General features: G+C 42.1%; 1 protein-coding gene across 7 annotated transcripts in view; it reads right to left on the reverse strand.

Annotated features, from left to right (window-relative positions):
- Nucleotides 1-13873, reverse strand: part of Pld5 (phospholipase D family member 5) — a 323819-nt gene that overhangs the window by 26234 nt on the left and 283712 nt on the right. For all 7 annotated transcript variants that reach the window (XM_021158929.2, XM_029483515.1, XM_021158940.2 and 4 more), the window contains one exon: nt 4863-5060. In XM_021158929.2, the coding sequence (XP_021014588.1) occupies nt 4863-5060 (198 nt within the window). The remainder of the gene's footprint in view (nt 1-4862; nt 5061-13873) is intronic.

The raw sequence follows: 13873 nt of genomic DNA on the forward strand, positions 1-13873 counted from the left end.
CACAGCTCCAAATTTTGTCTCTGTAACTCCTTCCATGGGTGTTTTGTTCCCAATTCTAAGAAGGGGCAAAGTGCCCACACTTTGGTCTTCGTTCTTCTTGAATTTCATGCGTTTAGCAAATTGTATCTTATATCTTGGGTATCCTAAGTTTCTGGGCTAATATCCACTTATCAGTGAGTACCTATTGTGCGAGTTCCTTTGTGATTGTGTTACCTCACTCAGGATGATGCCCTCCAGGTCCATCCATTTGCCTAGTTTCAGTGTTTCTTTATTCCACAGTTGAAGTAGAAGGCAACACTGCAGAGCCCAGTTTATGTTTCAGCTGCCTTTTACCTCTCAAGAACGATTGAGGCACCCCATGTCTGGCTTAATCTAGGTTTTCTCTCGAATCAGTAAGTGCTACATGTATGCATATTTTATTTTGTACACTCATTCAGTATGCACTTTGTAGAGAATTTAGTAGGTTTCTGATACTTTATAATGGTGTTCTGGTATTTAGAAAGCTCACTCTATCTTTCTAGACTATACCCACTGAGATATAACCAAACACAGACTTAAAAAAAAAAAACCCTAATGGAGGAAAAGATTCACAAATCACCCTTCTGTTAAGGGCCACATATGGAGAATGTTTTGAACCTCCCCAGGAGGTCTCTCGGTGGACACTGAGTACAACTGAAAGATGCAATCAGCGCACAGTGATGTTTATGCCACACCCACCAGGATGTTAATGTGAGACAAAAATAATAAGTGTTGACAGGAACACAGCCACACTAAGGGTGGGACTTTAGAAGAGCACAACCCATTTGGAAAGCAAATGATCATCACTCAGCAATTCTATTTCTAAGAGTAACCCCCAAAGACCTGAAAAGAGGTCTTCAGATAGAGTCTTGGATAGGAGTGCTCACAGGGGCCATATGCACAGATCTAGAAGACAGAAACACTAAACACCTACCAACAGACAAACAAAATATGGCATATTTACAATACAATATTATTTAGCCAGAAAAAGGAACTACCTATAAATCTACAACCTTAGGCTAAAAACTTCTTGGAGAAAAAAAAAAAAGGTGAAAAAAAAAGTCACAAAAGACATTTTGTAATAACGTTGTATTTAGATAAAAATTCCCCCAGGGAGGGTACATACATGAAGGTCTGGGTTAGACCTTTCCGAGGCTGAGGGAGGGAAAAACAGGATGTAATTGCTTATGATTATAGGGGTTCCCTTATGGTGAAGAAAGCATTCTGAAATTTGAAAGTGTTGATGACTACAGAGCTTGTGGGCACACCAACTCTAAAAGGAATAAGTTCATGGTAACTAACTTGTATTTCAATAAAGATGCTAAAGTGTAAGTATTAAAGTAAAGTGGAAGCTTTAAGAAGGAATGTGGCATTTTTTTTCCCATGACAGATGTAAGTTCTTCTGAGTGTTTTCCCCTCTCAGGAGTACAGCCCAGTCTCTATGACAGATGGGCATTTGAATAGAGAAAGAACAAGAAATGAAGCCTACCTCACACCCAGATCAATATAAGCAGACTGCGAACAAACTAAGCTCTGTCCTAGAAAGCAAATGTAATTTTTTCAAATACATTAAGGTCTGTGAGAAGAAATCTACAAGACATAAATTATACAATCTCTCATTTCCACCTTCTGACTTCAGATACTCGATAATTACAATTATCTGGAACCCAGTCACTAGAAGTCATTTAGGTAATTCTAACCAAGTATCAATTTGTGGTTCAAGAGATAATGAAAAATAATCCCTATCTATAATCAAATTGGAAATTTGTATTTAACTGAGCTAAGTTATGAATGATCAAAACTCTATATTGTAACTGGAAATTGATATTTAATTGTGGTGATTTAGCAATGATCAAAACTGTAAATTTAGGGCTGAGAATTCTTCAAATCTTCAGATATTTTCTGCATGTGTTCAACTTAGTTTTGGGACTGCCAGCTTCCAAAAATATGAAGTACTATTTTAAGGTTTATTTTTTACAACAAATATATTGAACTTAAATTTGTTTGCCTTAGCATTTGCTTGGCAATTACTGAAAAAGCTATATATGTTCTGGAACTTTCCACTAATATCACTACCAATAAAGTCAACCTAATATTTATTTATTTACTGATTGATTGATTGATTGATTGCTGCTTTCAAAGCACTGAGTTGGATCCTGGAAATATCAATTATAAAGAGGATATGTAATTTTCAAAGCCTTACAGAATTATGGGGAAACCATCATGAACAAATAATTACAAAGTTTTGGTAAACACCAGGGTGAGAGCAAGGAGCCCAGTTATTATGGTAATACTTCTCTGAGATTTTTTTTAAATAGAGGTAAGACTTGATATTTACTCAAAACTAGGTTTATTTATGCATGTGTATACACATAGACAAATACATATACATATGTATGTACACACATATATTTAAACTGTATACAAGTGCGCTGGTCATTGTCAGTTTTATATAAAACTTAAACATATTTGGGAAGAGGGACTCTTTTCTTCTCCTATACCTCAGTCCTTTTTAATTTAGAGGGAGATGATTTTGATCTAACCTTGCTATAGCTACCACAGATTGCCCTGGGCCTTTAGTTAAACCCTTTGAAATGGCAAAGCCTTTTGATTTGTTTGTTTGTTTGTTGTATTTTGAGACCTTACTAAGATTCACTCCTTAAATTCAAGCTATATGATTGCCCAAAGCATTGCTCATTTGTTAATTTATTTCTTGTTGCCTCTCATCTAGTTTTCTGGATCCCTTGCTTGAGGCATCCTGTTACCTTGTTCCCCATTGCTGCTTCTGTACAATGGGAATTCACTCAGCCTTCTGGTACTATTGTTATTCTTAGGTGCAGTGGAAGTGCTTCTTCTAAAAGGCTCTATGTAGAGCTTCTACTTGCTACTGCTTTTAGGAGTTACAGAGACAATGTTTGGAGCAGAGAATGAAGGAATGACCATCCAGAAACTGCCCCTCCCGGGGATCCATCCCATAAACAACCACCAAACCCAAACAGTATTGTGGATGCCAACAAGAGCTTGCTGACAGGAGCCTGATATAGTTGTCTCCTGAGAGGCTCTGCCAGTGCCTGACTAATACAGAAGTGGATGCTCACAGTCATTCATTAGATGGAGCACAGGGTCCCCAATGAAGGGTCTAGAGAAAGTACTCAAGGAACTGAAGGTGTTTGCAGCCTCCTAGGAGGAGCAACAATATGAATTAACCAGTACCCCCAGAGCTTCCTGGGACTAAACCACCAATCCAAGAAAACACCTGGAGGGACTCGTGGCTCTAGCTGCATATATAGCAGAGGATGGCCTAGTTGGTCATCAATGGGAGAAGGTTCTAGACCCCAGTAGAGGGGAATGCCAGGTCCAGGAAGCAGGACTGGGTGGGTTGGTGAGCAAGGGGTGGGGGTGGAGGAAGGGATAGGATTTTTCAGAGGGGAAACTAGGGAAGGGGATAACATTTGAAATGTAAATAAAGAAAATATCTAATAAAGATAAAGGAAAAAAAAGATGGCGGTGGTGGTGGTGATGGTTTCTACTAAGAAATTAAAACTTTTTGAAGACAAAAAAAGTCTCACTGCTCCATTCAAATCCTTCATATCCATTTTCTGTTCTTCACATTTATGTGATATTTTTTATTTTAGACAAACAACTTCAACCTTCTCTTGACCATCTTGTAGTGTCTTTTGAATATTCAGGTCATGTGTACTTTCATTTGAAAAGGTAAAGAGGATGTCGTTTTCTACTCTCAGGTAAATGCTCTTGGGTACATAAGGGTCCTTGGCATGAGCATCCTGGTATCTCTACAGGGACAGAGAACAACAGTCACTTGGGAACATGGTCTAGAGAATACTTACTAAGCATGAGATTATGACCCAGGTCAGACTGGTGAAGCCCCACCCTAGATTCTGTGGGTCAGATCCAGGGTGACTTTGGGGGCCTATAAATCTGCACTGTAAAATGCTCCCTAGCTAATTCTTAGTTGTTCTAGAATTTGGAGACCAGGGTTGGAGGCCCAGGTATACACATTATATACACATTCCCAGTTCCTAGTGACAGCGTGACCAGATGGGTAGTGGGGTTGTTGGGGCAGGGGGGTGAGGATACGGTGTTAGTCTTCATCAAAGTCAGAGAAGCCTCAGACATCAGGGGTGGCTTTGTGCTGGCCTGCTCTAAGCATCAGTACTGGCTTTGTATGTTTTACATATTGGGTTACCTCAGATTTGTCTTACCAGGGATCTACTGTTAGATACATCTGGAAATCACAGATAAAGGGCTTATCAGCTTAGGTATCCATCAGCCCAGGAAGCTCAGGCCTCCGTGGTGTTTCCTATGTCATGGACTTTGTGCCACCGGAAGTTTTTAGTGTCTTCTTTATCACCCCACCCCCATAAGCTCAGGGAAGTTGCAAAAGAAAGTGCAGAAATATTTTAAGAGCCAGAGGTCAGTGGGGACTGTCAAGCAATAGTGTCTTCTGGATGTGACAGCGCTATTGTACTTATGAACTCACGTTACAATTGTGGTTGTTTGTAAGACATGCATGATTGACCCACCAGTCAACATTCCATGATGGGGGCAGGGTTTATAAGACACCACCCTTAGCTGAGACTATTGGCAGTTCGTGGTGTCCAGGGGAGGAAGGTTCAGTTTTCGAAACTTAAAGACCTTTGGTAGGCTGCCCTTCCTCTAGCCAATAATGGTCTTACCCATGGGCAGCGCTAACTGGAAAGGACAGAAAGAAATAGGCTATGAGGCTGGGATGTGAGGGAGCCTGAAGGAGTCAGAGAGGCCAGTAGACATAGCCTTTGGAGGACAAAAGTTGGGGAATGTAGCAGCGACGGGGCATGACTCACCGACACAAAGGCCTGTGACTTCGTTTCGTTCAATTGGAGCTGAAGCTTCTTCTCATTGTCATAGACTCCATAGAGTCTCTTGGACCAGGTCTGAGGGACTCTGCTCTTGAATTTTAATGAGCTATATAAAGCGAATATCCTTTGTAAATCTAGGACCAGGCAGCTGCAGTTGTAGAAGATGACACCGAGTTCTTTCATCTGTGAAATTAAAATCGAGAGCATCAACGTGGGATGCAATTGATGCTGTTATTTTTCAGAGAAAAAAATTCATAAGAATGCTATAGCAGAGACATCTTTTTATGCATTTTTTGTTACATGGAAGTATGTAGATAGAACCACATTATAGCATATAGAAGAAATGTATCCTAAAATGTTCATGTACAGGAATAGAACTTTTCCTCCCTTTTTGCATTTGGCCTTTTACAGAGACAATTTTACCAGCTACAGTTTTAATATTTGGCTTTTCATATTTTTTCCCTTCAACACCATTTTTAAATGAACAATTAAGCAGCAAGACAATGGCCCTCCATTGCAACATCACAGAATGGTTATCATCACAGATTCTGGAGCCAAGTTGCCTAGAAATTGGCCTCAGCTCTATAGAGCTGTGGTTTTAGGGTAATATACTTCATCTCTGGACCTCAGTGTCTTCTTCCATAAAGTGGAGGTAATCGTGTTAACTGCATAGCTGCAGTTGCTATGACAGACTGGCTAGTACACATAAGAACAGTGCTTACAATCATTAAAAAGTCTCAATGGGAGAAGAGGCACCTAACCTTTGACTCCAGGGAGGCCTGATGGGGGTCTGGGGGTGGGGTAGGCATACATCCTCTTGGAGACAGGAGGAATGGGATGAGGAACTATGGAAGGAGGTACCAGGAGGGAGGCAAAGGCTGCACTGTTAAAAATTAAACATAATAAAATAAATTACTTTGGAAAATAAAAGTACGGCACTTGCTACTCTCACTAAAAGCACACAGTAGACTATCACCCTGTACCGTAGAGTCCGCGGAGGTCATTCTTTGTTCCCATTTCTTCAGTGTAAGAGAAGGAAAGGGAAATCCAAACAGTTAAGTAAAATTACAAGCCAGAGAATGAATCAGTGGCAAGTTAACAATCGGACTACAGGTTTTGTGAGTGGTGGGTAGATGTACGAAGACTGCAATGGCTTTTTCTGAGTCTACAGTACCCTGTGAAAACTCTTCATTATATCTGAGTTACTCAAAGTAACATGTAAAAGTTTGACTGGAAAATAGCAGGCTGTGCCTGCTTTACATAACTTCAGCTCCCAGCTAAGGTTTGTTTGGGAGTCCTGAGCTACTGAGGAGCCATAGCCCAGAAATATGAAATTCCCTGCCTATCTATCTCTTTCTCCAGGAGAGACTGTCCACAGTGTAGGGATATGTATGCCATTGACCGCTAGGGATCCCAGTACAGCACACTATGGGAGCCTCTCTATGTTCATCTGTTCTGACTTGTCTTCATTATTCTAGGTCCACAACAACCACAAATTGATATATGGAGATTATTTAATCAGCTCAAGGACTTCTCTCTATTTTCTTGCTAATGCAAACAAAACAAAACAAAACAAAACAAAACAAAAAGAACATCCTTGAACATGTTCTTGTCTGTGTTTGTAGCAGTATTTCTTCAGTATTGAATATTACAGTCAGAGGAACAGATATATTAAGGTTAAGAAAATGAAAGGTTTAAGTGGGCAGGTGGCTCAGGAATATACAAAGACACCGATTCCACTGGACATCTAATCAGAGCTGAGTGGCTAGAGCAAAGAAGGAAGAGCAGAACAGATATGCAGCTCTAAGTGTGCACACATCTGTTTCTAGGCAACAGGGGCAGAACTAGAGGCTGAGGATATTGGGACCCAGGAACTTTTGGGCTGCGAGGAGCAGTTTGGTGTTTCTACTAAAGACCCTGGGGAGGCAGATAACAAGGAGAGGGATATTGTCAAGCTGTGATTTGGGGATTTTCCTTTGGCTATAATGTGGAGAGGAGGTGGAAAATGTGGGCAGCTGAAGTCAGGTGATTCAGTCCTCGGGCTTTGGCAATGTCTGACAGGGCAATTTCCATGTTCACATGTGTTTCCTGGTCTCAGAGATTTACAGAAACAACCCTTAGTAACAGTTTTAACTTTTTAAAAAATTATTTGTGTATGTGTATGTCTGCATGTGGGCATGTGTTTATGAGTGCAGATGCCTGAGGAGTCTAGAAGATATCAGATCTCCTGGACCTAAAGTTATAAGCAGTTGTGAGCCTCTCTGGCATAGGTGCTGGGAACCTATTCAGGTTCTCTGCAAGGTCAGCATGTACTCTTAACCATGGAGCCATCTCAGGCCAAAGCAACCCCTTTGTTAAAAAGCAAAATCTTCTGTTTTATACTTGTGTTCTTTTGTGAGTTTCACGAGCATCATCTGCATGCACTTCATGCAGAGGCCATAAGAGGGCATCAGCTCTCTGGGAACTGGAGTTACAGATGCTTGGGAACCATTATGGGGGTGTTGGAAACCAAACCTATGCAGGAGCAGTAAGACCTTTTGGCTGCTGAGACTGCTCTCCAGCACCTCACATTAACTCTTAAATATTTCTTGTGGCAAGTTAACTGTCTGCAGTGTCCTCAGAGATAAACACTGGTGTGTCTAACTGAGTGTGTAAGTAGCATGCCGTTATGTGTCTACAAGACACATTCACTGAGGACACCATCTGCTCCATTCAGTCCATGACTTAAAAAACACACCCTGTGTTAGGCTCTACACCACCACCTTGTTATAGGTGTTGGGAGCTTTGGCAGAGGAGAGATGGCTCACTGACCCATCGAAGGCCAGACTTTCTTAATGATGATTGAATGTCAGGCTTCTGGAAGTCTCCAGATGAGTCTCGGGTTAGCTTCACCAGGTGATCTCTCTATGACCGTCTTCAGCTTTGTTACTCCTGGGTGCCTGCACTTCGAAGACTGTTCAGTTAAATTCACATCTCAGGATCATCATCTGGTTAGAACAGGGCTTGTTTGCTTTTCAGACTGACAGTTATTTCAAGGGCCAGACAAGCACACAATAGACAATTTCTGACCAGCTACTGTTAGCGGGTCCTGAAGCTGGCACAGTTTCCATCTCTGCACGCACAGAAGAGAAATAACATGTATCACAAAATCATGATACACTCTAAAAATGAGCCTCACTGGAGATCATCAATTAGCTGTGTTTCCTCATATAGGTGTGATTAGGTGAGCAAAAGCCCGTCTCCATCAGAGATGGGGAAAAGGGAGGGAACCCAGTTGCCACTGAAATTAGGTAAGTTAATTAGGCTTGGGGTCTCACTGAGATCAGCAGACAGCACTGCTCTGCAGACTGAATGTACATCTCTCCATGGATTCTGCCGAGAAGCTCAGAGGGACTCTCCTGGGAAATCAGGCAGATAAAATAGACTTTTTCATAAGCTTGGATCACTACCATGTGACTTAACTCAGGGACAAGGAAGAATTGTTTTAGCATCGTGGCGCCTCAGTTCATTAGCTGTGTGACAGTAGACAAGCCTTCACTGAGAAAGAGAAAAGCCACCATGACACCCGAGCACTGGCTGGCATGCAATCCACAGCCAGGCCTTTGTGTCTCTGGCATCTGGTCCGAGCCCTCAGCTTGCTGTCAAACAGTATAGAACATTGTCTCAAACAAGGTCACTTTGTGTGCATTCATGGATGAAGCAAGCTAAAAGCAAGACTGAGTAATCATGACTGAACACACACACACACCACTTACACATGCAAATGTGAACATCATTCAAGCCATGAAAATGACCAAACATCCCTCAACCAAGCCGGCTCACTGGCTTATTTTCTACAGTTAGATGAAACTTACAAAGACTTCCAATCATAGAATCTCCATCCCCTCCCACCAGCATCCAATCATGAACAAAGCTTCCTCAAGCACTTCCCCAAACCACCCAACAGAAATCCCCAAACCATAACACATCCTAGAACCCCTTTCCCGAGATGCCTTACAAACTTCCCAACAGCTGGTTGTCTCCCTATTCCTGTTGGCCTTTGGCTGAGGGCAGTGGCACTACCTGGTTCCTACATCCATGTCATAGACTGTGAGTTCAGACAGGCCAGTGCAGCAGCAGAGTGTGCAGTGCTCCACAAGTTACTTCTGGACAAAGTTCTGGGTATCCAGTATCACTTTAGTTAAAGTGTCAAGTTGTTTGGCAGTAGTGTTGAGCTCCTCCAGGGGTAATGAACAAGTGAAAGCAGTAGTGATGCCCGTGACAAGCACATCTTCAGAAGGGTCTTGCCTGCTGGCACATAAAACCAAATAGTGCTCTTGAGATATTTCTGTCCCCTTTCTGTGATAGAGTTTGTCGTGAAATGTGTGCCACCACCCACTTTAATCTGGGTATCCGGTGAGTCTTCAAAGGAAAACGGGGACATTACATTAGGAGCATGAGATAAACGCGTTTATTTCATAGCACCACAATTGTGCGTGATATTTGTCCCGTTAGATATGATCAAGTGGAGGGAAGTGAGATTTTTAAACATTCTCAGCCCCCAACTCTCCTCACCCGATGCTCACTGTGAAGATACAAACGGGCACACTTTCTTTGTTCCTTCTAGAGTTTCTCTTACTGTAGCTTCTTTATTTCAATGACTAAGTTTAAGCAAAGCCTCGGCATCCCCTTCCCCCTGTTGTATGAACTATGGGGTGTTTCGGGAGCTCTTGTTTGCTCTGCCTAGACCCACTCTATCCTGGGACTTACTGACAGCTGTAGGATCTGAAGGCACAACGGAAAGCACAGCCCCATTTGCTCAAGATGCAGAGAACAAAACTTGAGAGGCATAAGCACATTTCTAGTTATATATTGCAATAATGTTTTTTCATTGCTGGGGCCAAATACCTGATGGGCAGTAAATCAAGGGAGTAGGGATTATCTGGGCTCTAGTCTATGGGGAAATGGTTAACTGTGGTAGGGAAAGATCCATAATTGGGATTAGCTTGGTCCTGAGTTGAGGGCTTCTGTAACTCACCTTCCTCACATCTCCACAGATGAAGAAGCTGAGGGCACTTAGGTTAGATCTAGGCTGCTTATGGTCCCTGTGGCCATATATATGATAACTAGGCTTCTTGTTCAAGAGGCTCCACAACCTCTGAAGATTGTGTCACCAGCCTGGAAGTAATTGTTCAAACATGATATTGTGGAGAACCATTCACATTCTAACCCTAAAATACATATTGGCTTTAGATTGCTGTTGAAGATGTAATGTTGAAACTGGCTTTTTGTCTTGCAGATTTTTTAATACAGAAAGCAAACTCTGCATAAATTCTCTACATGAATTCACTCTGGTAAATTTCAACATATATAAATGAGAGAAAACAAATCTAAAGGTGTAGTAGATTGGTGGTAGCCATATTTAATTGTTAAAATTGGCAGCAAGACCAATTTTTCCTGCCAGAGACTGCCTGTGCCTGATGCTCCACCCAATTCAACCTCAGCACACATAAACCGGGCATCCTGCTGGCTGCCCTGACTTTACAGTTGAGGTATTCAGGTGATTAATACAGTTGTTGCTTGATGGGTGGTTCAGCTGTTCAAAATAAACCATCTTGAAAAAGCTGATGGCTTACCTGCTGCTTACTCTTGCAAGAGGGTTATTCTGGGTTATGAGGTCACTTTTCTTTCATTTCCAAGAAATGGACAAACAATTCTATGGTGCTAAGAGGGGCTCAAGGCCTCAGGTGACCACTCTGTACAATCAATATGCTGCAATATAGTGCTTATTTTGCCTAATACAATCTATCCTAATGTTTCTCCTCCTTGTTTGCACTGGGGCGCTGAAGAGCAGGAGGCTTGGTGAAGGGCATTTGGGTTTCATAGGATCTAGGACCTCCTCTCAACCAGCTTTTTGGGGGAGAAATAACAGAAGCAGCATTCATTGGTCACTGTGTTGTGGGGACTGCTGCAAATGTCTCCCACACCTGTAATTTAAAGTCATTTTCTTTAGTAGGCATCCTTTTATTCTGGCACACACAAGGATGAGTTTTCCAGAGACATTTTCACGTAAGTCTGTCATGTACTTGGACCACATTTACTGTCCTGCCCTTCCACATCTCTCTATCTTGTTCACTTAGGGCAGGCTATCTCACTGGTCTTTTCACATCTTATACATCCTATGGTTTCATAGATCCTCAGAAAACAGAAGATCTACAATGTGCAAAAGCATGACATTTGTTTTCCTGAGTGATGCAGGTCATGTACTATTAGAATCTGTTGCATTTGACTTCATGGAAATGGCCCACCTTTGTCCTCCCTCAACGCCACATAATATTGTGTTGTGTATTTATTCCACATTTTTTCACCCATTGAGCTGCTGGTGGATACCCAGCCTGATCTGCAACTTGACTATCATGAACACATGTGCTTTCTTAAACTTCTCGTGGCATCAACCTCAAGTGCAAGGAAACTGATGTCTGAAGAGATCAGATGTAGGTGAAGGCCAAGTTCTCTGTTGATTTCTGTGTCCTCCTTTTGTCTGATCAGGTGTTCTGCATCTCAAAATTAAGTAAAAATTAGGAAAAACATGATAGCACACTAAATCTTTTGTTGTTGTTATTTACCTGTTATTTGTTTGAAATAGGGTTTCACAATGTAGCCTTGGCTGGCCTAGAAGCTCTTATGTAGACCAGGCTGACCTTGGATAAACAGTGATCCCCTGCCTTTGTCCCTAACTTCAGGGTTTGCAGAGTGCTATGCATATCCATCATGCATAGCTAAAAACCATTTCTATTTACTGTTTCCTTAGGATTGGTGGGCGGCAGGGATCAGAGTGAAGAGATTCCTTGTCAGTAGGACACCAATAGAAGCTTAGCATCAATCAGGCTGGAAGGGTTTGTAGCACAGGAGCCAGGGCGGGCATCTGATGGATGCTCTTGTCAACATCACAGGGAGTAGAGAGGCATTAGCCTCATTGTCGGCTGCACTTCAGAGTAATTACTGCAACTAGCCAAACTATAGCTCAATTTATCATTGGCTCACGTCCAGACTGTTGTTTTCATAATTTCATAAAAATGTAAACAAGTATTTTTTAAAAATTCCTGACAAAGACAAAAGAATCTGCAAGTATGGACAGCTTCCAGGTACCCAGTTAGCTGCTGATTAATATTTTGAGTTACTGCAGAAAAGTTAATCACTGCGAGGTCTAGCTTCATTTTATTTCAACCTTGAAGGTGAACTCTTTGGTACTTGTGATAAAAGAATAAATAATAGCACCTTGAGAGCTCTAAGACAGCTTCCTGTACAGAAACACACCTACTGTCCTGGTCTCTTACTCCCAGGCAGGTAGCTGGTACCATTTAACTCACTATTTTCTATGTCTGCCTATTTTTTATGTCTGCCACATGGACTAACAGAGCCTGCCTGAAGGAGTAGAACTAATGGAAGAGACAGGCAAACAACCAACGGCTTTCTAATTGGCTTTAAGGCCAGTTGGACAGGAGGGAAATCATGTCTGGTCCTGGAAACCCAACTAACCATACGTGGCTAGTGGACCTATACATCTCAAAAGAGAACCTCTTCCTGCTACTTCCTGGTACAATTCCCAACGGTATTGTAAATTCATATCCTTATAGCCACAGACAAGCATGGCTCTCATCCCTCAACAATGAAGCTTCTTCTTGCAGATGGAGACGGCCACAGAAAGCCATAACTGTTAAAATTCATTAACTGTGGGGTGTCCAGCCCCAGTCAATGCATCCACAACACTCCCCTTACTTCTAATGCTCGCTCCGGAGGGACATTGTGGAAGAGGGGCTGGTAAGATTGAAAAGAGCCAGAGGAAGTGTCCTGTAAGATTGAGTCTTCTGTGTATGGCAAAGGAGCTACACCCATGAGATCTCAGCAGTATGGTCACTTAAAGACCTGAACAGGGGCAACCCAGCTGACAGGGCAATGTGCTTGAGGGAAATCTTGAGGATCCTATTCCCCAAGAAAGAGCTTTAGGGAACTCAAAATCTGCTAGGGAAGAATTAGCTTTTGCCAGAAAGGAGCACCCCAAATAATTATCTGATCCCAAGTAGTCAGTCCTGAAAAATTATCATACAAATAGCACTGAATGGGCATAACACACACACACACACACACACACACACACACACACAACACACACACACACAACACACACACACACACACACACACACACCGATAATGAAATTATTCGAAAAGAAGCAGGGGAAGAATATGGGAGAAATTGGAGGAATGAGAGGGAGGGGGAAATCATGTAATTATATTTTCATTTAAAAAACAAAACAAATATATGCTTGACCGTATATTCATGCATACATATCCATAAATATGCATATACATATAGGTATTAGCTACTTTTCTATTTCTGTGATAAAACACCATGATCAAGACAGCTTATGAAAGAAAGGGGTTATTTGGGTTTGTGATTCTACAGGGATAAGAGTCTATCACTCTCATTCTCACAGTGAGGGAATTGAGGCATCAGGCAGGCATGGTGAGTGGAGCCGAGCACTCAGATCTGGAACTGCCAGCAGGAAGTGGAGAGCAAACTGGGAACTGGGTGAATCTTTTAGCTCTCAAAGCTTGCCCCCTAGTGACATACTTCCTCTATGAAGAGTATGTCCCTTATCCCTCCCCAAACAGATTTATCAACTGCCTAAGTCTGTGTGGGAAGGAATATATCATTTGAACCACCACAGTACGGATCTACCTCTGTGTGTGTGTGTGTGTGTGTGTGTACAGGTTGAAGTCTTGCACATAGAATAGTAAGCATTTACTATCATCTTTCTCCTTCTCTCCCCGATCCACCATCCTTTTAAGCAAACAGGAATCAGAAGAGATCATGCTGGCTGGCTAACAGCTGGCTCCTCGCTTCCATCACTTCCACACTCTTCAGTAAATCCATACTCTTCTGTCAGACACCCAATGACCTGCTGCACTTGCGTATAGGACTCACAGAGAACCCCCTGTGCCCTGCTGTGGCAC

The sequence above is a fragment of the Mus caroli genome, chromosome 1, assembly GCF_900094665.2.
Source record: "Mus caroli chromosome 1, CAROLI_EIJ_v1.1, whole genome shotgun sequence".
NCBI classification, from domain to species: domain Eukaryota; kingdom Metazoa; phylum Chordata; class Mammalia; order Rodentia; family Muridae; genus Mus; species Mus caroli.